This window comes from Siphateles boraxobius, unplaced genomic scaffold (genome assembly GCF_051911475.1).
Source record: "Siphateles boraxobius isolate OS27281-9 unplaced genomic scaffold, OSU_SipBor_1 20, whole genome shotgun sequence".
NCBI lineage: Eukaryota > Metazoa > Chordata > Actinopteri > Cypriniformes > Leuciscidae > Siphateles > Siphateles boraxobius.
In genome coordinates this window covers 7,693,858-7,717,578 of record NW_027508811.1, presented here as the reverse complement: position 1 = coordinate 7,717,578, position 23,721 = coordinate 7,693,858, and the positions used below count along the sequence as shown (strand labels likewise).

Here is a 23,721-nt window from a genome sequence, read left to right as displayed (position 1 = left end):
ATGGACGCGGAGACGTCACTGCAGGGGAGGACAGGAGGTTTCACTGCATTGGTAGGCTACTGGCATGACATTATATGATGGGGAACTTATAATTCAGCCCCCTCAGCAGGTCCACCTTTATATCCGAACCTGACTGACATGGTTCGGACTGAACCGTATAAAGGGGCTTCAGTCCAGTTGTTCTCAGGCCATTGAACTGAAACTCGGAGCCGTGTGGATGTTATAGACACTGTGGATTTTAGTCCTTGCGTATCTTATATTTATCTTGAAGATTTAGAGGACTAATAAACTTGTGCTGTTTCAGTTGGATTGCACATCATAACAGGTGAGTTTTTTGTTTTGGGGCATTCATAGCCTATTTATATAAATTGTCTTCCTAGACTTGACTAATTTTATTAAATGAGAATAATAATTACACATTCTTTCCTCCAAAACTACGTTTGACAGATTGTCACAGTTGTTACCGATGTCTTCATTTAGTAAGCCTCCTGAAGTTAAACGCTTTTAAAGACCTGTTACTACTGCAATCAGCAAAAGTGTTTGGGGTGTCATTCTGATAATGAGGATGCGTAATATATGTTTAATGTCTTAATAGCTTGAAAAGTAATTTAGTCCCCATTGGTGTGTCCATTTACTTTTGACTTTGACAGCTCTACTAGTGCTGTTGATGTATTTTACATGAGTTGTCGACTATAAATGAACGTTCAGACTGTCTTGATTTTATGTGAACTTTTAATTGGCTGGTTTAAATAGTCACATGACCACAGCTGTTTTATTAGCTTACAGTTTGTCCCTCTGGAAGATGATATCTGTGTCAGTTCTCCTTAAAATGTCATAATTGATATACATAAAATGGATAAGGGTCTAATATTAATCTCTTTCTAATATTGTCTTACATGCATATAAAACCCAGCAATGTGCAAAAATACAGTAGTAAAAACCCAGAGTCCGTTTGTTGAAGTAGTGTTTCATTAAATAATATATTTGTACTATTATTCCTTTTTCAACACAACTGCCTGATAACAATACAAAATGTGCATTATTTATTTATTTGCGATTTTTCAATTATGTCCTGTAGCCCAACTGAAACGTGGATTGTTTCATTGGGCTATCTAATGAGTATTTGTTAATAAATGGGTTATTGATATTTTATGTTTGTATATATGTATGTGTGTATTTTGAAGGAGTTATGATACTCAGGAGAAATCTCTGCTTTCTGCCCTTGCTGTTACTATGCATCAGAGCACTACCTCAAGGTAAATACATGATGCACCTGTTCCTAAATTGTTTCTAAATATTTAGGGATACCCAGTTTTTCTGTTGCCATTGACATTTACCCACTTTTCTTTATATCTAATTCTGAATTTGAGATTTCCATATTACACAATTTGCCCATTATTCTTTGTGCCTCCAAGCACATATGTGTTTAATTTACTAACAGAGTCTCTATGTGGTATTCAATGCAAAACAGCTTTTGAATGATTTTGACCTGAGATGATGTAATGTTTTCCTGAAAATCTTTAATGGGCTTACATAATCATCACATAAAACGTATTGTGTATTTTCACATAATCATCCGCACCTTGCTGAAATGCTTATGTCGACTCTCAAAGATGGCCATGTGGAAGATGAATCCATCTTCGACCTTTTCAAAATCAGCAGCATCAGCAGAAAGACGATTGGTGCCAAGCTCTTCAAGGGCCACGAGTGGGACTCGCCGGCATACCGCTTCATCCGCTTTGACCACATCCCTGCTGTGAGCACCCTGGCCCTCCATCAGATCCTAAAGCAGGTCCAGAACAATGAGGGTTTTGTGTTTGTGGCCACCATGCGACAGGACAAGAGCTCAAGGGGCACTCTGATTGGTCTGGAGGGTCCCAGTGGGAGCCGTCAGTTTGAGATTGTGTCCAATGGACGCGCCAACACGCTTGATCTGGTCTACATGGTCGAGGGATCTCAAAATGTGGTGTCCTTTGAGGATGTGGACTTGTCGGATTCGCAGTGGAAGAACATCACGCTGTACATTCACGGAGAGAATGCTCATCTGTACGTAGGCTGTAGCCTCATCGACAGCGTGATCCTGGACGAGCCTTTCTATGAGCGCCTGCGGCCGGAGAGCAGTCAGATGTTTGTGGCTAAGGGATCTATCAGGGAAAACCACTTCAGGGTAAGACCAGTTCTTCTCCATGAACATCATCTGTACTTCATTCCATGCTTGTTATGCTATTCCTGCGTAATGATTCCCTGTGCTGTGAGATAGTCAAGTCAGCTATTTTTTATAGTGCTTTATACAATACAGATTGTTACAAAGCAGTTTCACATTAGTAGGAAAATAAAAATCAATGTTTGAAAACTTTAGCAAACATGGGACAAATTCATATTCTCCTGCAGAGCAACTTTAAAAAAAGATGAATGTAACATCATTCAGCTGAAGTCATCTCAGTGTTGATTCAGTTTAGTTCAATAACTGAAAAGTTCAATATTTATAAAATTTGTTTAATTCGGTTATAAGCAGCTCTACAGAAGACAGTGTTCAATTACCATGTCGATGTTTCAAAATTTGTCATTTATGAATCAGCTATAAAGCAGCAATGCAGAAAACTTTAAGTTTTGTTCACATCCAATAGTGTTTGTGCAGTCAAATTGATAATATTACTGAATATTAAGTGTATAATAAACCCCAAATAGGGAAGGAAAATCCTTTTTTGAGTGTCTGAAAGTGAAAATGTTTTTTAAACCAAATGGAGAAATAATATATATATATAAAAAAAACTTTTGCCTAGATATGCAACAAATTCACCACTGCTGTGGGGATTTGAATATGATTGCAGAAAATAACCATAAATCTCCTAATTTTAACATTATAATGGACTTATTATAATCTCTGTCATTCCACAGGGTTTGCTACAGAATGTGAAGTTCCTTTTTGACACCCCGATAGAGAACATCTTGATAAACAAAGGTTGTGAGATTGCTAAACCTGGTAAGAATTCATTTATATCTCTTAAACATGAAAACTATAAAGGTCAGCATGGGAAAACCACAGAAAGTTCTTGCAGTAATTCCCGAAATGTCACCTTAATTGTTTGCTTTCATGATCTCTGGCTTATTTTGAATTGATTTGTTGGTGTCAGATTAGGCACTCATAATGCATGGACTTCTAAAAGGTTGCAGGAGCTCTATATGGCTTTATTCTGTGCAGTTCATGATCAAATTTGTTTTTAGAGGGTTGGTATGTTTTCCGTTGGATTCAGTTTTCATTTTAAGCTCTTCTGGCTTTAACCTAAGTGGGTCACGAAATCTGCAGATCAGAGCTGTGGAAATTTCTGACCGTATTACATCATGTTTACGGGAAACGCTCATGTTAGTGTGGTGGTATAAGGGTCAACCAGTTTGCACATGCCATAAAGAGGATTAATATACATTGATTAATATACATTGGCAGGGAGTTCATACATTAAGAGAAGGTGGAAAAATGGAAGTACATGGTCAGATCACAAACTGGCTGGTTTGACTGACTGTTCCGAAAAGCTTTGGTTGGCAGGGTCCAACAGTAAGAATGGCCCGCTGGCCCAGAGAGTTTCAGGCCAGTTTATGAAACAGTCACCAGTAGTCCAGTGCATCATTGCCAGTGATAGTCTTACTTTATTATGGTTTACATCCATTTTTATGCCTGGCAAACTGCCTCGGAAACATTTGGTATTCTACATTTCTGCGGCAATTTCTGCAGATTTATCACCACAATAATGTTATCTTACTGGCTAACCTGAATGAGCTTTTGTCAAATTTACAAAAAATGACTTGTGATAGTGTTAGAAGCATAAGAATGTGTTAAGGTCATGAGACACCAAACCGACATAAAAGAACTAGTGGCGACGGAAGCTGACTGTGTTGTCACCTTGCGTCGGCTGCGTCTGAGCCAAAAGGCTACGCTTGGACACATGACAAAGACTACAGACGACTGTCAACTATCATCTGTGGTCTGCCCGTGCGTGTAAAGAAATAACTGCCTTTATCAGCAGGTATCAATAGTCTACATCCATCATTAAAAAAGGGAAACTGAAACTAGGACTGCAGATATACAAACTGAGTTATTCGATCAGAGTTCTCTCTCTCTCTTCGGTGGCGGCAACATGCTTCAAAATGCTTAATCGGTAATAAAAACCCAGAAGGGGTCCGACAAGTGCTAACGGTGCGGAACACACTGCAAAAACTGGATCAACAACGGCCCTGCGTTGGTCGACGGCCGTCCGTTGGCTTGGTGTGTCAGAGCCTTTAAACAACAAACCAATCTGGAATGTTCTGCATCAGATTCCACTGTTTCAAGTTTATCGTAGAGAAGAAAACTGAGATAGTCTATTTAACCAGTAAATAAACTCATCCCTTGACCTGGCTGACTTTTGTGCTGAAATAAATAGTTTGAAACCATGACAAAACTACGCCTTGTGTGAGATATGCGGGTGTGAGCATTTCTCCTTCACTGCTGCCTCAGTTCCTTTTAATTATAACTGAATAAGTATGCATAGTATATGGCAGTCAAAAAGGCTTCCATTTCCATTGCCAGGACAAATGCATGCCAACTGCTGAACGTTAGGATGCCAGTACAGAGGTCCCTCTAAACTCTCTAGTGCCCCAGTTTAGGAGTGCCACGTATTGCTAAATAAAAGCTAAACTGAAGCGCACAAAAGCCTGCCTAGAAATTCGCTGAAACATATAAACACACACACACTTATTTTCTCAGCTTTGACTGAAACCCCAAAGAGATTTGAACGAGTTCAACAGTCTCTAAAAAGCTGCTAACCCTGCATGGGTCTCAAAGGAACCTCTGGAGGTATCAACATGGCTCCCTGATTTAGTGTCTTCTGTTCGCCATTAATCTGGAGAAAATTTACGCAAATGACCCCAATATGGCTGCAGATATCTAATGGGAATTTTGGCATTATGGACAGCATTCCTCTGCTGTTGCGTATCCCCCAACCACACCACCTTCCTCCTTTTCCAAGATGTGCTTTGAAAAATCACTATCTTTCTTTAAATGTTACTTCTGGGGTAGCTTCCGCACATTTATTATAGTTATGTCAGAAATATAGTGAGAGAATGATATATCTGAAATCTGTGGGCTGTGGAATATCCTACAAATCGGTTTTATGTTTTATAGACCATGCACCCCTATACAATTTCAAATATAGCTGCTGTATTCTGATTGTATTCATGAGGCCACTTTGTATCACATGTACCATTTCAAAAGTGAAGTCTTTTTGCTTGCTCTTTATCTTTAGGGTCAATTTTTTAATCACATTATGAAGTTGTCTAATGGGTACTCTCAAGTAACGTCCTTTAACACTGATCCACTGCATTCTTATCCCTTTCAGAGGAAGTTAACGTGGTAAATGAGAGTATAGAGACTGTGTCTGTCAGCACGGCTATCTCCACCAACTTCATTGGGCAGAAGGAGAAACTTGCATCGGATGTGTGCGAGCGTTCCTGTGAGGAGCTCAGCAACATGGTGCATGAACTGAAAGGTCTTCGTATCATTGTGGGCAATCTCATCGATGGCTTGCAGAAAGTGGTAAAGTTGTTTTCCTTAATGTCTGGTTTTACAGACAGGGTTTAGATTAAGCCAGGATTAGGCCTTGTGAGAGAGTGCTTCTTGAGACCAAACAATGTCTCTGACATATTTTAAGAAGTTGCTTTTTAGTTAAAACAGCTTAAACATGCATTTTAGTCTGGGACTAAACTTAAGCCTTGTCTGTGAAACCTGTGTTTTGTTTGAAAGATTAGTTCATTCAACCTGAAAAAGAACACAAAATAAAAACTGTTTTCCCATGCAATTGCAATGAATAGGGACTGAGGATTTCAAGCCTCGAGAAGGTCACAACAGCACCATAAAAGTCTCATAAAAGCAGTCCATACGACTTGTACACTATACACCAGGTCTTCTGAAGGCATACAATGGTTTTATGTGAGAAAAACACCTTGAAAGCCTCTCAGTTCTCATTCGTTGTCATTGCATGGAAAAGAGTGGCCATCAAATTTCTCCTTTTGTGTTCCACGGGGGGAAAAAGTCAAACGAACATGGAACGAAAAGAGGGAGAATAAATGATGTCTCTTTGGTTGATCTGAAATTTAAACTTTATTTCATAAAGCTCCATTGTTCAGGTTGGTGGCCACCTCTGATTTGGAGAATTTTATTACAGATTAAATATCTGGCCATGCAAGCAAAAATTCTTGTAGTCTAAACAGAACCATTAAAGGAAAACAGGACTGAAGAGGCAGTGGAAAACGTGAAGATGTGGGCTGGGGTTTTATGGTTTGTTTTAGAGGGAGATAGGAAGTGTGAATAGGAACCGAGTCGTGTCTGGCAGTGTTTAAACAGCCCCTTTATCCTCCACTGGGAGCTTCCCAGCGATGAGGGAGTCTGGGCATAATCTCTGGGAAATCCTGCCGTTGGATGCTGCGGGTCCCAGAGGCTCTTCCAGACCATGTGGTGTTCTGTTTCACAGCCTAAAACTCATGGCTACTACCTATGCTTTTTTTTTCTTACTCACACATGCACAAATTAATTCATGAGCACACATTGTGGTTTGTTTTGTGTGTGTATGTGTGTGTGTGTGTGTGTGTGTGTGTGTTATTTTATGTTCTTAATGTGCTGCAGAAGTTAATAACCTTTCCTTCCCTTACATTTTTCTTGTTGTTCTTTCCCCTCCCTCAACCTCTTGTTCTGTCTCTTTCCTCTTTCTCAACTCTTTAGTCGTGGCCACAAAATCATGATTTGCTAATACTGCAGCTCTCAGAACTACAACAATCTGGTTTGGGTGTTCTTTTTTCATTTCATTCTTTTCTTAAAAAAGCAAGAAAAAGAAAAACAGAAAATTGAAACAACTAACAAAATAACACGAAAGTCTGAAAAGAGATTTTTTTTGCATTCAAACATTACAGAACCTAGATTGATGTTACAAATGTCAACATTAAAAGCAAATCATAATTTTAAGACAAGTAATTTAAATGCAAATCACTTGAGGACAATTTTCCCTCAGCAGTGTGTTTAACCAGAAATGTCAGTTGGGGCCCTGTAGGGATTTAAAGGTCTTTAGGTGCCTGCTGGAAAGTAAAGACATTTATAATGTTACAAGATTTTTATTTCAAATAAATGCTGTTCTTTCTATTCATCAACAAATTCTGGGGGGAAAAATCATGTTTCCACAAAAATATTAAGCATCACAACTATGTTAACATTTATAATAATAAGAAATGTTTCTTGAGCACCAAATCAGCATATAAGAATGATTTCTGAAGGATCATGTAACTGAAGACTAGAGTAATGATGCTTAAAAATTCACATGACAGGAATAAATTATATTTTAAAATATATTTAAAAAGAAAACAGGTATTTTCATGTTATAATATTTCACAATATTACCCCAAACCTTTGAACGGTAGTGTACTTGGAAATCTTTTAAGTTCGTCATCATTACCCACAGGTTAACATTACAGATCTGACAGCAGGAAAAGCAAAGATTTCCCAAGTCAAGAGGTCACAATGAGAAATCCATCTAAGATTGGCTGAGGCAGAGCATCCTTTTCTCAAAGGCATAATTCCCTTGCTATACAGAAGTGTGCTCATTTCATTGTAGTTTGAATCACCTCTATTTATATACATGTGGAAGACGTTGGCAGAAGTATTGCCATCTCTTGACCGTTTGTGCATCTGTCTTGCTGTGCATCTGTCGGTTAGACTGAGGAGAACAGTGTGATGAAGGAGGTGCTGGGGAATATGAAGAACATCAAAGACAAGCGCATGTGCTGGCAAGACGGCCGTCTCTTTGAGGATAAGGAGGACTGGGTTGTGGACAGCTGCACCAAGTGTACCTGTCAGGTAAGAAAAAAGAGCTAATGCCATTCTGCTTTTGTTCTGAGTACTCTGTCTTATGGCTTTATCTTGCAGGAATCAAAGATTGTGTGCCATCAAATCACATGTCCTCCAGTAGCCTGTGCCAGCCCCACTTTCCTAGATGGCGAATGCTGTCCTGTGTGTCTGCGTGAGTAACGTACATTGCTGATTTTCACAATTGTCATGCTTTCAGTTTCCCAACATGTCTACACTGGATGCAAGGGGTCTCGCATTCAATTTAGAGACATAATTGAGAATCAAATTATGTTATTCACTTATATCTTTTGTGTTTATTGTATTCAAATGCCTGAATATTACATTTAAAGCCAGCTTGTCATGTTTCTCATGGTAACCTGAAATAGTTTGGGTGTTTTAAAATAACTCATGCTAGTTTTATACCAATGGATTGTCCTTAAAAATAAAGTAGGATACAAAGTTTGTCATGTCAACTGGCACTTACAGTACATGCGCACATACACGACTGTTCAAAAATGGGGAAAGTAAGATTTTTTTAAAAGTAAATTATACTTTTATTCAGCAAGGATGCATTCAATTGATCCAAAGTGACATTAAAGACATTTATAATGTTATAAAAGATTTCTATTTTAAATAAATGCTGCTGCGCAATCATTTTTAACTAATAATAATATGAATTGTTTCTTGTGCAGCTAATCTCCTTTTTAAACTCCAATTACTGTTAAACATATTTTACTGAGCTTTTTTAATGTAAATAGACAATGTTTTTATTCAGATAAACGTTTTACTGATGCATTTTAAAAATGTATCACCTGAATGTATTTATGAATTGAAATGTTCACCTGAATGAACTTTTTGGTAAGTGAATCATTTTTGTTGTTCAATTTGTTCTCGCAATGAAGCTAGCCTTGTTGCTGGGTGCTCAAAAATAATAAATAATAATAATAAATGAGCAGCTAATCAGCATATTAGAATAATTTCATGCGACACTGAAGACTTGAGTAATGGCCGAAAATTCAGCTTTGCCATCACAAGCATTAAATTACATTTTAATATATATTAAAATAGAAAAGTTATTTTAAAATATATGTATATATTACTTATCAATATTACTGTTTTTACTGTATCTTAAACGCAGCCTCGGTGAGCATAAGGGACTTCTTTCAGAAATGTTTTTTGGAGAATTTTACCAACCCTATACTTTTGAACAGAAGTTTATAAACAGGCAGACTTTTTCTTTTCTTAAATGATATAGAACTTTTATTGTTTTAAAAGTGCCAACCACACATTTTTTATTATCCATGAGTAACAAGCATTACTGTATGTTCCCATGGTCTGAAGTGGGTTGAGAAAGATGATGTCATGTTTAACTTAAGCTCCAAAACATCAGAGCTGAAGAACAATTTTGCCTTTGCTGTGTAAATATATTAACAACAAGGAGCACCATGATGGGTGTGGTGGGGTTAGAACGGGGTGAATTGTGCCTGAAGTTACCATTGCTAAATGTGCTTGTGTGTTCATGTGTGTATAGCTAAAGACAGCGAGGATGGCTGGTCGCCTTGGTCTGAATGGACGGAGTGTACCGTCACATGTGGAACTGGCACCCAGCAAAGAGGCAGGTCATGTGATGCCACAAGTAACCCCTGCAGCGGCCCCTCCATCCAAACACGCAGATGCAGCTTGGGAAAATGCGACAGTCGTGGTGAGACAGCCAGTCTTTGTTTGACCGTTATTAACTGCACTCTTTCTCTGAAAACCTGTTCTTTGGTCATATAGAGGCATTTTGGACACCATTTTCTTGCCTGTTTTGTCCAAAAAGTCTAAAATCTTGGACGAAAACCACATAACAGCGGTTTAAGTGGGATTGGATTGATTCCTCTTGTTTGTGGCCTTAAGAAATTTGGTCCGTCACCTTACAACTGCAAGTGCACAGTTTGTTCTCTCACTGATTTGTTTCAGGTGTATCAGTGCTTCAGAGTCTAGCGTGATAATAAATGCAGCTGTCATATCTAAATAGCTGTTAAAAATAATGAAAATGGAAGAAAAAGATTCGCTGGTTCACGGTTTACTTTTCGCCAGAATCTCTAAATCTTTATGGGGGAAAAATACTTATTTTGGCTGTTGTTTTTGTTGTTTAAAAATAATTTTGAGCTTTCAAAGGAATAGTTCGTCCAAAAATGAAAATTCAATGATTTACTCATGTCATTCCGTACTTGTATGACTTTTTCTTCCAATGAAGACAAATTGAGAAATTACTCGTTGCTCTTTTAATGCAATAACGATAAATGAGGTCTGATGCTTTTAAGCTTAAAAAAGCATATATACACAATAAAAGTGTAACAAACAACCCAGGATCATTGGAAAGATGTAAAAGTGGAGTTCCTGCACGTTTCGTGACACTTTAAAATTGAAATGTCCAGTGAGTGCCACAAAAATCGTATTTAGTTTTATCCGAAACGGATTAATTCGAATCGTGCAACGTTTTATTATGTTTGTTATCGTGGCAGTTTGGAATTGAAATAAAATTCTAGGACATAACCATGTGAAAATAAGTCTTTATTCATTTGATAATCTGTCACTCTAATTATAATTTGTGTAAAAAGTAATAAAAGTTGGGTAACACTTTAGTTTAGGGTCCAATTCTCACTATTAGTTGCATATTAGCATGCATATTACTAGGATAGTGGCTGTTTATTAGTACTTAGTTATAAAGCACATATTAACGCCTTATTCTGACCATATTCTACATCCCTTAATCCTACACAATACTTAACAACTTCCTTACTATTAATAAGCAGTAATTAGGAGTTTATTGAGGCAAAAGTTGGTTAATGAGAATTGGACCCTAATCTAAAGTGTGAACAAAAGTTTTACTAATGTTGATTTTAGCTGGAAACTGCAGTAAATTTTATGTATAGATATGTTTTTGGAGTCTGGCAAAAAAAAAAAAATTAGGTACATGCACGTAATGAGCCCATGTTGGTCACAAAAGCAGTTTATACAATTTGTCAATTATATTGGAAGTTTTCTGAAACCATCCAATTACTTTGTGTGAGGACTTCAGAACACTTTCAATAGTGCAGAAATCATATAGATCACATTTATGATTCTTTTATGGTGCTTTTGTGTCCTTTATGAAGGCTAAAAGCTGCAGTCATCACTTATTGTAATGTCAAGAAAAAGAGCAGCAACCAGTGCAATTTGTCAGAGTTTCTCATTTTATGTTCTTCAGAAGAAATAAATTCAAATGAGTTTGTAACAGCATTAGAAAATAATAAGAGATTTTTTTATTTTGGGCGCAAGTAATCATTTGAAGTAGGCCATATCAATCAAATATCATTGATTTTTAATGCAGGGCTGAAGTAATATGATAACTACAGAAGCCCCTTGCCAAGCGTTTGAATTGGCATTAGGCTGAACACACACTTAAGCAGTAATCTACTACCTGGCACCCACTTACCTACATTTCATCAAATCGGTTATTGCTACTGATGGAATGTTACATCACCTAATTAATATTCATTACCCATATACTGAGCCTGTGATTTCAAGCCAGTCAATTCCTTTGAAGAATCCAACATGATATTATTGACCTGATTTTGTGGCAGGCGGAAGGTTTTGTAACAACATGGGTGTTTTCTTTCATCATATGTTGTAAATATTTATGGAGCGTGGGCTAATAGACAAACTCCTTTCCATCAGCAAGGGAATGAGCTGGTAGTCATCACTTATGCTCAGTGAGGTTTTAATGAGCGGCATATGGCTCTTTGTGGTGTACCAGTGCTAACTCTGGCTTATGGCTGACTCAAATGTTTTTTATAACTGACAAATGTTACCAGCTGGTATCTTGGACAGCAATGGACAAACTGGCCTTTGTTACAATTACCGCAAAACAATATCTGTACATTAATACATTGAGCTTTTTAGATTTATATAAATTTTTTTCCAGTCTCTCTACTCATAATGTGGGCCTGTGTACTCAGACCCTTGTGGTCGTGGCAACAGAATTCAGCTGACAGTGTGTGAGGAGGTGCACTCAGATGGATAGTTCACCCAAAAAGGAAAATTTTGCCATCACATATCCTCATCTTGTTTCAAACCTGTGTGAGTTTCTTTCTTCTGTTGAACACAAAAGAAGATATCTTGAAAAATGTTGGTAAGCAGACGGTTGATGGTCCAAATACTTACATTGTATTTTTTTTTCCTAATATGGAAGTCAATGTGTCCATCAACTGTTTGATTACCAACATTCTTAAAAATATATTCTTTTGTGTTCAACAGAAGAAAGAAACTGATTGGAGCAACATGAGGGTGAGTAATTGTTAACAAAATTTTCATTTTTGGGTGAACTATCCCTTTAATGCTCATTGCGTCACCCCTGGCCTGAATACACCATTGGGTCTCTCCCATACTGAATCCAAAAGAGACGATGGGGTGGCGGGTCCAGAATTATGGGCCAGGTGGTCATCGCTTCATCAAGTTTTTGGCTGTCCCACCCTGTGTCATTCCTGGACCTCATGCCTCTGTACTTACTAATGTAAATGAAAGATGTCATTGTTTGTGTGGGTTTGTTTGCTGCTTTAACACTGCATTCAGGTCATGTCTGAATGAGATGAGTGCACATGAATGCCTCTGCAATTTTGTTTTAGTCCCAACTTTCCGTTTGCTGATTTGTATTTGTCATTGTTAAGTTTCACTTGTGAATGTTTACTGTGCTGTTCATAGCGATACATCTTGCCAGAAAACATTTATTGTAATAAACTACTGAAGCAAAGCATTATGTATGTATATCTAATGAATATTCTTTAATTATTAGGCATAAAAATGACATAAATTTGCCAATAAAGTGTAAGAAAGAAGAGAGAAATACACCACTGTTCAAAAGTTTGGGGTCTTTAGGTTTTTAAATATAAAAAATTGAAAATCTCTTATGCTCACCAAAGCTGTATTTATTTGTAAAAAAAATAATAATAATAATATATTGAAATATTATTACAATTTCAAATAAGTGTTTTCTATTTTAATATACATTAAAAAGTAATGTATTCCTGTGATGGAAAATCTGATTTTCAGCATCATTATTCCAGTCTTCAGTGTCACATGATCCTTCAAGAAACTTATTATTACGTATTATGAATGTTGCAAACAGTTGTGCTGCTTAATATTTTTTCGGAAACCATGACTTTTTGATGAATAGAAAGTTAAAAAGAGGAGCATTTGAAATGGAAATCTTTTGTGACAATATAAATGTATTTCCAATTTATTTTGATAAATTTATCACGTCCTTGCTGAAGTAATGTATGAATGACTTCAAAAAAGTCTTGCTGACTCCAAACTTTTGAATGGTAATGTGTAAGATTGAGCATCATGTATATCTATTAGGCCAAAATCATCACTTGAACACTCATTTCGTAATTACACACTTAAAAGTAGGATCTTCCACAAGAAAATATATATGCTATTGTATATGACTTTGGTAATCATGCCAGTTTTCTGACTGTTGTTACAGTCCGACAAGACGGTGGTTGGAGTTTGTGGTCCCCTTGGTCATCATGCTCTGTGACATGTGGAGAGGGACAGATCACACGAATTCGCCATTGCAACGCCCCCGTCCCTCAACTGGGAGGAAAGGACTGTGAGGGCAGCGGGAGAGAGACGCAAAAGTGTGAAGCCAAGCCCTGTCCGAGTGAGTGCTGGGAGTCATGCGTTTCTCTTTTATATGCTAGACTTAGTGTTGTGAAATGAGACTGAGGCAATATTAGACCTATTTTCATTGAGTGATCTTAGAATAAAACAATTTACATACAGTAATTTGTCTCAGTAAACTCAGCTTAATACTGTTATTTTCACTGTACTTCCCGTAGTGGATGGAGCCTGGGGCCCGTGGTCTCCTTGGGCGATCTGCTCCGCCACCTGTGGAGGAGGAACAAGGACACGAACACGCGTGTGTAATAGCCCTCGTCCGCAGTACGGTGGCAAGAAATGCCCAGGAGAGTCTAAGGACACTGATTCCTGCAACAAACAGGACTGCCCTGTGGGTATGTTACCTTTGCACTTTCTTTTCACATATTCTCACTTCTTGACTCTCTTCAGTTGTGTATCTGCGGGGCCAAACCTTGGACCCCCTCTTGTTCCCATCTCTGAGCCACTATTAAACCTTCTGCCTCAGCTCAGTTTGGTGGTCAAATTAGCAGCTGCCAAACTAGCAGCTGCCAAAACTCTCTGTTGTTTATTTAGATGTCTATTTTTATGTTGGCTATATATCACAATAAATACAATAAAGCATAAAGGTAAGGATTCAGCAAGGATGTATTAACTATCAAAAGTGACAGTAAAGGCATTTATTATAACGCTGGCAGGAACAAAAGAGATGGCAGTTGTAGAGCGGATGAATGCAAACAATATTTTGTTTAATATTGCAAACAAACAAAATATAAACAAAGAACTAAGAGCTAAGGAACACAAAGTGCTAGGGAACATGAGGAACAAAATAACACAGACCATCTACATGTAACAGCAAACAATGACAAAGGAACAAGGAAACAAAAAGGCTGCGTCCGAAATCGCATACTCTCTTGAGTAGGTACTTATTTTGAGTAAGTACTTCACGAACGCTAAAAAAGTATGTTCTATTATAGCATGAATGTAATCCGAATGTACAACATCCGCTATGTTTTCATTATCACGTGATCTACCAGTGTCAGTTATGTTGCTTCACCTCCATTCATAAATCCTATCTCATGGCCTCATGGGATAGTAGCCTAAAGTGTCCATCGTATGCACGCTTCAAAATCTTGCCGGAAGAAGAAGATCATCCAGGTATTTAAAGTACTACTATATAGTAGGGAATAATGCAGTTTTGGATGCAGCCCAAGGCTATTTATTCACAAGATAACAAGGGTTAACAAGGGACAGGTAAAGGTGATTAATCGTCATATTAACAAAAAAGGGTAAATATGAGAACAAACAAGGGAGCTAAGGAAACAAGCGTTGAATTCCAACTGGCGTTTTTGCACCCTTGAAGGGGACTTCGGGAAGGGGACACCATTTTTAGGATCATTCCAAACAAAAGTGAACAACTGAATCCCTTCACGAAGGACCATTCCACAAGTCCGTTAGCAAAGGGAACATGTCATGTCAGATCAGCCTAGTCACCATCCTCTTCACTACTTTTCCCATCACTCTCCTCGGTTCCAACCTGCATGTCATTTCCCAATCACTCACACCTGTACCTCATCATCGACCTCATCACTGCCACTATTAAAGCACACACTTCACCACAGCTCACGGTCTAGTTAATGCCATGTGGACTATTCCCCCTGTCTCCAGCGTCTTCCATTCCTCTGTGTCTCCCTCAAAAAACAAGACCTTTTGAACTCTCACTTAACTGCTCACCTTATCACTGCCCCTTTTTTGTTCAATGAACTCACTGTTCACCTGCCATCTTCAGCGTCTGCTTTCCGTAACAGGTCACTTCAAGGAAGTAATTTAGTAATTTGTGGTCATGTTCTGCCCTTCGGAATGAGTAGGGCATAGGTATCCTAAAGCAAACACGGGAGGTGAAACACAGGACCAAGGGGAAATACACTTCAAAACAATAGTCCTATAACACAAAAATGGGGAAACAATTTGAATAAATGCTGGTCTTTTGAAAATTCTATTCTTCAAAAAATTCCTAAAAAAACTGAATAACTTTTTAGACAAAATCATTAAGCAGCACATCTGTTTTCAACATTGGTAATAATAAGAAATGTTTCTTGAGCAGCAAATCAGCATTGAATGATTTCTGAAGAATCATGTGACACTAAAGACGGGAGTAATAATGCTGAAAATTCACAGGAATAAATTAAATTTTAAAATATACTAAAATAAATAAAAAAATTAAAATTATTAAATTGTTATAATATTTTACAATATTATTGTTTTTAAACTAATACTCTAAAATGAACCAGCGCAAACTTTTGAACAGTAGTGTACATTCACTAATCATACTGGTAGTTGTTATTTAAGGACCTCTTTAGACCAGTGGTTCCCAAACCTGTCCTGGAGACCCACCAACACGTTTTCTCTGTCTCCCTAATCAAACACACCTGATTCAACTCATCAGCTCATTAACCCATGTGATTATGAGCTGATGAGTTGAATCAGGTGTGTTTGATTTGGGAGACAGAGAAAACGTGCAGTGTTGGTGGGTCGCCAGGACAGGTTTGGGAACCACTGCTTTAGACTGACATCATGCAGAACATCTCTTGAGATTTATGAAATGCATATCAATTTCATGAGTAAACTGTAAGCCTCTCCCTCTGCATTCTCTTCTTCCTCAGATGGTTGTCTATCTAACCCATGTTTCGGGGGTGTCGAATGCACCAGTTTCCCTAGCGGCTCGTGGGAATGCGGGCCCTGCCCTGTCGGTTTCCGTGGCAATGGAACATTCTGTGAGGATGTGAATGAGGTACAAAGGCAAAGAGAGCTGGGAAAAAGCGTAATGTCAGGGCTATGTAACAAGCAATTGTTATACTTTGTTACTCATAATTCAACGCGTAGCCAATCAAAAATGTTGTAACTCAACAAGTACTAATAAATGTGAAGATTCTTGAAAAATACTTATTTTAAATGTTTTATAAACATGTCTGTTTGTTTTTTGTGTCCTATAGTGTGACATGGTCCCTGATCTGTGCTTCAAACTCGTTGAAATCCAGCGCTGTGTTAACACAGACCCAGGATTCCACTGTTTGCCTTGCCCTCCTCGATACAAAGGCAATCAGCCCTTTGGAATGGGAGTGGAGGCTGCCAAGCTAAATAAACAGGTCAGTTATGCAGTCTGTGGACAGATTGGATCAATTATTGCACAAGTATATAAATGTGTTAGTTTCCCATTGTACACTCATTAGCCTGGCTGAATCCAGTCTCGGCCAGTGACAGTACGCTTACAGTATGTGCCGCCCACAGTTCGTTCGCTGACCGTCTGATGCACATTACACACAAAACTGGAAAGCACTTTCTCGATCTGGCAAGTTCAAACTTGAGTTATTCCTGTTAAATAGTCCATACTTATTTTTAGATGAACAAATTCTGATCATAGTGTATACGCACATTTTATCCCAGACATCAACATAGTGTCGGCCCAGATCCGGGCCACATCTGGTACATGTGGATTCCAAGCTTACCAGATGTGGGCCGGATCTGGGCCACACTATTTTGCTGTCTGGGATGTTATTTTGTCAAGGTTATTATTTAATTAATTTCTTTGCTATTATTTTGGAATCAACTATTTCTTATAAAACTTCCCTTTAATGCCAGATGTACTAATCAGGGCAAATTTACCGTAAAGCGAAATTCCAAAAAAGCGCAGATGGGAGTGGAAAGTTCTGCGCATGATAATGGTGCAAATACCAATAAATTAACATTGCGTGATTCATTTAAATACTCTCTTCCCATTAATTTTGCTACTGAAAGGGAAATTTCCTACAATTGAATATGCAATAAGGTCAGTTGCAAAAATAACCCTGTCCACGTCTTTTCAGCGTTAATTTTTCACTGCGTGTCTTAAGTAAATCCTGACAGCGGTTTTTAACGAGAGTTTGCGTTGGCGCAAGCTGTTATTAAATCTAGCCTTAGGTTGGTAGTCATGATAATAGGCTGAATGTGTCAAACGTTTAGAGTAGAAAGTGTATTCTGAGACATTTTGGACAAAACATGTCAGCTAAATGAAAAAATCTTTGGGCCCATAATGCTGGCCAACCATATGGATCTTGCTCTCACTTTCCCATTCCTCTTGGATTAATAAATTTAGCAGATTTCTTTGAAAGCTGAGTCATTTTCTTTCCTGCCCAAAAGTTTCATAACGTCCACAACCACAACTAATAGGTTTGTCACCAACTTCCAACTTGTCTGTCTTTGATCCAATGCCCAAGAGTAGTAAATTGACAAAGGACTGAAAGGAATTGTCTCATATTTTATAGCTGCGATCCAATAGCTTTTTCAAATAAACTTGTTATGTGCACCGCTGAAACAAACAAAATAAAAGGAAATTATCAATAAAAAGGCCCTCACACCACTATTCCCGATCCCAGTTGTCCCCCACAAGCGATGAACCAGTTCTTTATTCACCATAATTGGACTGCTGTTCAGTGTTGCTGAAGTCTGTTAATTTTGTTAGGTATGTGAGCAAGAAAACCCCTGCAAGGATAAAACCCACAACTGCCACAGATCCGCTGAGTGTATCTACCTTGGCCACTTTAGTGACCCAATGTTTAAATGCGAGTGTAAAATCGGCTATGCTGGGGACGGTCTCATTTGCGGCGAGGACTCTGACCTTGATGGCTGGCCCAATCAGAACCTGGTGTGTGGAGCCAACCAATCCTATCACTGCAAAAAGGTAATAGAGATGTCTTTTCTGTGGTTACAAGATAAAGTTTGTTATAACTTTTGTTTCTGAAATGAATTGCATTTTTGAAAGAAGTCTCTAATGCTCACCAATGCTGCATTTATTTGTTTAAAAAATGCAGTAAAAACAGTAATATTGTGAAATATAATTAGAATAACTATTTCCAATTTTAAAATTAAATTTGTCTGTAATGGCAAAGCTGAATTTTCAGCATTATTATGCCAGTCTTCTGTCACATGATCCTTTAGAAATCATTCTAATTTGCTGATTTTGTGCTCAAGAAACATTTCTTATTATCAGTGTTAAAAACAGTTGTGCTACTTAATATTTTTGTGGAGACCATGATACATTTATTTTCAGCACTCTTTGATAAATAGAGCAGCATTTACACTTTTGATCAATTTTATGTAGCATTGCTGAATAAAAGCATTGATTACTTAAAAAAGAAAATCATACTTGACTTAAGCCCAAACTTTTAAACAGTAGTGTATATTTATACAGTGAATCCCCAAATTAATGTAGATCTAGCTATCTACTTGTAAAAAATTTAAAAAACAGATTCTGCATTAGTTCATTTAAAACATTAAACAGTCCACATTCAATTTTAAATTTTTAAAGTGTTAATTTTCCCAACTAATAAAAATAATATTTTTCATCCTTCATTGTGCAGGACAATTGTCCCAACCTTCCAAACTCAGGCCAAGAGGACTTTGATAAAGACGGTCAAGGAGACGCCTGTGACAAAGACGATGATAATGATGGAATCATGGATGAGGGGGTAAGCAAATTCCTTAATAATATTGTTGAAATTCTTCTTCTTTTTTTAACTAAGCTTGTATTTGTTTCTCCTGTGCCCCAGGACAACTGTCCTCTGCTGTACAATCCCAGGCAATTTGACTACGATAAAGATCTTGTTGGTGATCGCTGTGATAACTGCCCATATGAGCACAACCCCGCTCAGATCGACACTGACGGTAATGGCGAGGGAGATGCCTGCTCTGCAGACATCGATGGAGATGGTGAGAAACATTCACACAAATTACGTCAACAATACTCAGGGTTTGTTTATAGACTTGACAAGCTTGGGTTTCTATAATGATTAGACTCAGACTGGGTGTAAACCCAAGCACAGTTTTTAATGTAAATAAAATAATAAACCAAAAACAATGCAAATATCTCACCACAGTCAGGTGCAAATTTGTTGGATTTCCCGATTTTTGTCCATTGAACTAAGTGTAATGCCGTTGTTTGCATGTGTATCAGAGGTTCTGAATGAGCATGATAACTGCCCCTACGTGTACAACAATGACCAGAAGGACACCGACATGGATGGCGTGGGTGACCAGTGTGATAACTGTCCTCTGCTGCACAACCCTGACCAGGTACAACAGGCGTAGTAAACGCACGTACCCAAAAATAGAAGGTATGTTTTGAAGTAATTTGTATGTTTTAACAGTCTGACTCAGATAATGACCGAGTTGGGGATGAGTGCGACAACAATCAGGACATTGATGAGGACGGCCACCAGAACAGCCTGGATAATTGTCCCTACATTCCCAACGCCAACCAGGCCGACCATGACAAAGATGGGAAAGGAGATGCTTGTGATTTTGATGACGATAATGACGGAATCCCTGATGACAAGGACAACTGCAGACTGGTGCCCAACAAAGATCAAATAGACTCTGATGGTGAATGAATTTATTGCTTAAATTAAAATATCTAGAAGTGATTCTCTGTATTTCTACTGACTGTGAAAAGAAAAGTTCCCCCACACACACACACACACACACAGACCAGTGATCTGTATCCCATTCATATTTGTCTGGTTTTTTTTTTTTTGGCCACATTTTTCTCTATTTCATTCGTTGAGATTCAGATATATTTACAACTGGAAAATTTCCTTTAGTGTAGACGGTCAAGGAAAATGATGTCAGACTCTCATAACTTGCAGGTGGTTACTGAAGGGTGCGTGTGAGTTGCCCCACTGTACGCGTTTTGTTAAGGCTAACTGATTTTTATTTTTGTGTTGGTGGGAAAATGGAAACCGGTTGCAGTTGGAGGTCGAAGTTGTCAGATGCTATCATACTTCTCCCACCTCATTATATTTAGTTTCTTGGATAGAGTCAAGATGGTTCCAAGGAGAGAAAGTCAACTACTATAAAAACAGACATCACAGCAAGAGCTAGCATCTGTGCAAAAGCCTACTTGACTTTTCCCTCATATTTGATTTGCTAAAGTCTGGATTTAATAGATCTCACATTTGAAGCCAGTCACATGTTAATGTACATGACATGAAAGGACAGCTGAGATTGCTTTGTGCTTGGAGAAGAGAGCTGGAGTGCTAGATGAAATCTTCCCTTTGTTAAATTATTTCTATAACCCCTAACAATTTTATTACACACAATTTAGTGTGGGTGGGTATAATATAATATAATCAATTTCTAGATCATTTATATTAATATTCAAATTGTTTAAAAATATAAATAGTAAATATTAAGAACAATAATTATTCAAATATAAAACGGTAATAATTATTAACCAAGTAATTAATAATATAATTCTCACATGCTCTAATTTCATTACATTTTTAATTAATTTAAATATTAATTAATTTTTTTAATTATATTGAATAATTATTTATATTATTAATAAACGAAGTAAACATTTATTATTATATAAATGTTTTTATTATTATAATTTACTTAATGTATAATATTTACGTTAAAATGTGAATTATTATTATTTGTGTATATTATTTTTGGTTTCATTTATAATTTTTGGGGGGTTATTAAAAATCTTTAAAAGTGTGGATGGCAGATTTAACAGATCTGCTGACATTTATTATGAACTATTTTAACTTTCTTCCACAGGGGATGGTAGAGGTGATGCCTGCAAAGATGATTTTGACAATGACAGCATTCCAGACTTTTTGGATGTGTGCCCTGAGAACGACGCCATCAGCATCACAGACTTCAGGAAGTTTCAGATGGTGCATTTGGACCCCAAAGGAACGACACAAATTGATCCCAACTGGGTGGTCAGACATCAAGGCAAAGAGTTGGTTCAGACTGCCAATTCCGACCCTGGTATTGCTGTGGGTGAGTATGTGAGCTTTCAGAGTAGCCCATCTGGTCATGATTTTAACTTGATGTCATTGAGGAAATGAGAGAGACTTCAGCTTTTGAATTGCTCTTCAGGTTTCGATGAGTTCAACTCTGTGGATTTCAGTGGCACTTTCTACGTCAACACTGACAGAGATGACGATTACGCTGGGTTTGTGTTTGGCTATCAGTCCAGCGGGCGATTCTACGTGGTAATGTGGAAGCAGATAACTCAGACGTACTGGGAAGACAAACCTTCAAAAGCCTTTGGCATCTCAGGGGTTTCTCTGAAAGTGGTCAACTCTACAACGGGCACAGGCGAGCACCTGCGCAACGCCCTGTGGCACACTGGTGACACTCCTGGACAGGCAAGGCTGACTACTCCTCAAATATGACTGATCTGTTAGCGTTTATGGTAACCTTTGCTCAAACTAATCGCAATGTGTGGTCTGACAGGTCCGCACACTGTGGCACGACCCTAAAAATATCGGCTGGAAGGATTATACCGCCTACAGGTGGCATCTCATCCACAGACCCAAGACAGGATTCATCAGGTGATTAACAGGAAGGACTTAACAGACACAGTGATCTTATGAAGCATGTAGAGTTAACAGATCTATGTTCTTTTTCACCAGAGTGGTGGTTTATGAGGGGAAACAGATCATGTCAGACTCAGGGCCGGTTTATGATCAAACATTTGCAGGAGGGAGATTAGGACTGTTCGTTTTCTCCCAGGAACTGGTTTACTTCTCTGATCTCAAGTACGAGTGTCGAGGTGAGTAGTTTATCATAACAAAACATGGGTAATGGTTTAAATTACACCCCTGTTGTATTAGTAATGTGTGTCGAACCACTGTCTCTATCACCATTTCTACACTTGTGGCCCGTCAAATCTAAAACCCTCCTCCGTTCTTCCTACTCTAGCCTCTTCATTTTCTCCACCTGTTTGAAATACAGTAGCATGTATATTATTATTATGATTATGTAAAAGTGCTCGGAAAACAGAGTCTGCATCACGTGTTATCTGTTAAAATATTAGCAAAGCAGATTCATTAATAGCAAAGCAGAAAAACAAAGCCACTTTTTTCATTCTTTTTCTGTTTTTCAGATAACTGAACAAGAGAAGAAATTACCCTCCTTTAAAGACTAAATCTCAACAACACATTTTCACACTCTCTGACAAAACACAGAAGACCAAAGACTTTGGTGGACTACATCAGAGAAGGGAAACAGACCACAAACCTCCTCCTTAGGAGAAATAATGAACTTAAACTACAAGCACATTTATAGCGATGTTTTTGTTAGCCAAAGTTTGGGTAATGGTAATCAGACATTATGTTTGTGGTATTTTTTTATTAAATTTTTTTACAAAATGTAACAAAATCTTGAGGAAAAATAATCACCAACTTTATCACCATCTGCTTTACTTGCACAAGATTTTTTTTGTTCCTCTGTATTGTTACAATGTGCAGAATTGTTCTTCTTTGGATTTGTTGTTGTAATGGAGACATCTTTTTCTACAACCCTCGATTCTAACAGGGGCTTTGGGTTTGATCAGCATATAAATGTTTTAGAGACCTTTGAGATGAAGATGTTTATATTAAGACTGTATCATAATTACTTGTGTAAAGTATTTATATGACTCTTGCAATTCAGTATCAAGTTGTCTAGTGTTTTTTTTGTTTTTTTGCAATGCTTTCAGAACATAGACATTGTAAATACTAATTTATTTGTTTACACTGACAAAATTTGATTATTGCAGAAATAAAGATTAAAAAAAATAAATTTGCTGAGCTTCTAGACATCCATAACGCAACTCCATGCCTATGCAGTTTTGTATTCGTTACTTGATAAAAGTGCTTTCCAAATGTGAGTATGAGTGTGCTATTTTTTCGTTTCAGTTTTGTCCTTTGATGCCACACTGCATTTGTTGCATTGAACACAAATTTGCTGGTCATCAACCACTTTTTCTTTTGTTTCTTATGTTTTGTCTGTTTATCAAAGAAACTGTCATGGAGTGCACAAGACATAACTAGACAAATGTTTTATTTTTATCAGAGAAACAGAAATTATCATTCATCGTCCAGATCCTTTTGAGCCTTAATGTTCATCCGTGTTTTGTCTTTCTTTTGATTTTAAAATGATTTTATTTTCATAAAAAATCTTCTTCGATTTTTATGCCACATCCCCAGAAAACCTTGTAAACTTGTTATTCTCAAAGTTGTCAGGTTTTTTTTTTTTTTCTTTAATAAAAGGTTTACACAGTTTTCCGTTTGGACTGGTGCTTTGGAATCATTCCAAATACTGTAATGGGATGTATGATAGTTTTTAAAGATGTCTATCAGATAATTTATGTGACATCA

At 37.6% G+C, this 23,721-nt stretch overlaps 1 protein-coding gene across 1 annotated transcript; it reads left to right on the top strand.

Moving 5' to 3' along the window:
• thbs2a (thrombospondin 2a) lies at nucleotides 1-23,625 on the top strand. Its single transcript, XM_077236553.1, has 22 exons — nucleotides 1-325; nucleotides 1,185-1,256; nucleotides 1,614-2,167; nucleotides 2,899-2,983; nucleotides 5,373-5,569; nucleotides 7,736-7,876; nucleotides 7,946-8,039; nucleotides 9,399-9,569; nucleotides 13,377-13,553; nucleotides 13,732-13,905; nucleotides 16,192-16,319; nucleotides 16,522-16,674; nucleotides 18,027-18,245; nucleotides 18,925-19,032; nucleotides 19,114-19,273; nucleotides 19,518-19,636; nucleotides 19,711-19,945; nucleotides 21,128-21,355; nucleotides 21,455-21,726; nucleotides 21,815-21,912; nucleotides 21,994-22,133; nucleotides 22,467-23,625. Exons 2-22 carry the CDS (start codon nucleotides 1,190-1,192, stop codon nucleotides 22,472-22,474), a joined length of 3,528 nt encoding a protein of 1,175 aa, XP_077092668.1. The 5' UTR covers nucleotides 1-325; nucleotides 1,185-1,189; the 3' UTR covers nucleotides 22,475-23,625.
• Nucleotides 23,626-23,721: the final 96 nt, after the last annotated feature.

Bases quoted from the DNA above. Each gene is read 5' to 3' on its own strand.
- thbs2a (XM_077236553.1), top strand. From the start codon at position 1,190: ATGATACTCAGGAGAAATCTCTGCTTTCTGCCCTTGCTGTTACTATGC. The intron at 16,675-18,026 runs GTCAGTTATGCA...TAATTTTGTTAG, and splicing joins CTGCCAAGCTAAATAAACAG to GTATGTGAGCAAGAAAACCC. The intron at 19,946-21,127 runs GTGAATGAATTT...TTTCTTCCACAG, and splicing joins AGATCAAATAGACTCTGATG to GGGATGGTAGAGGTGATGCC.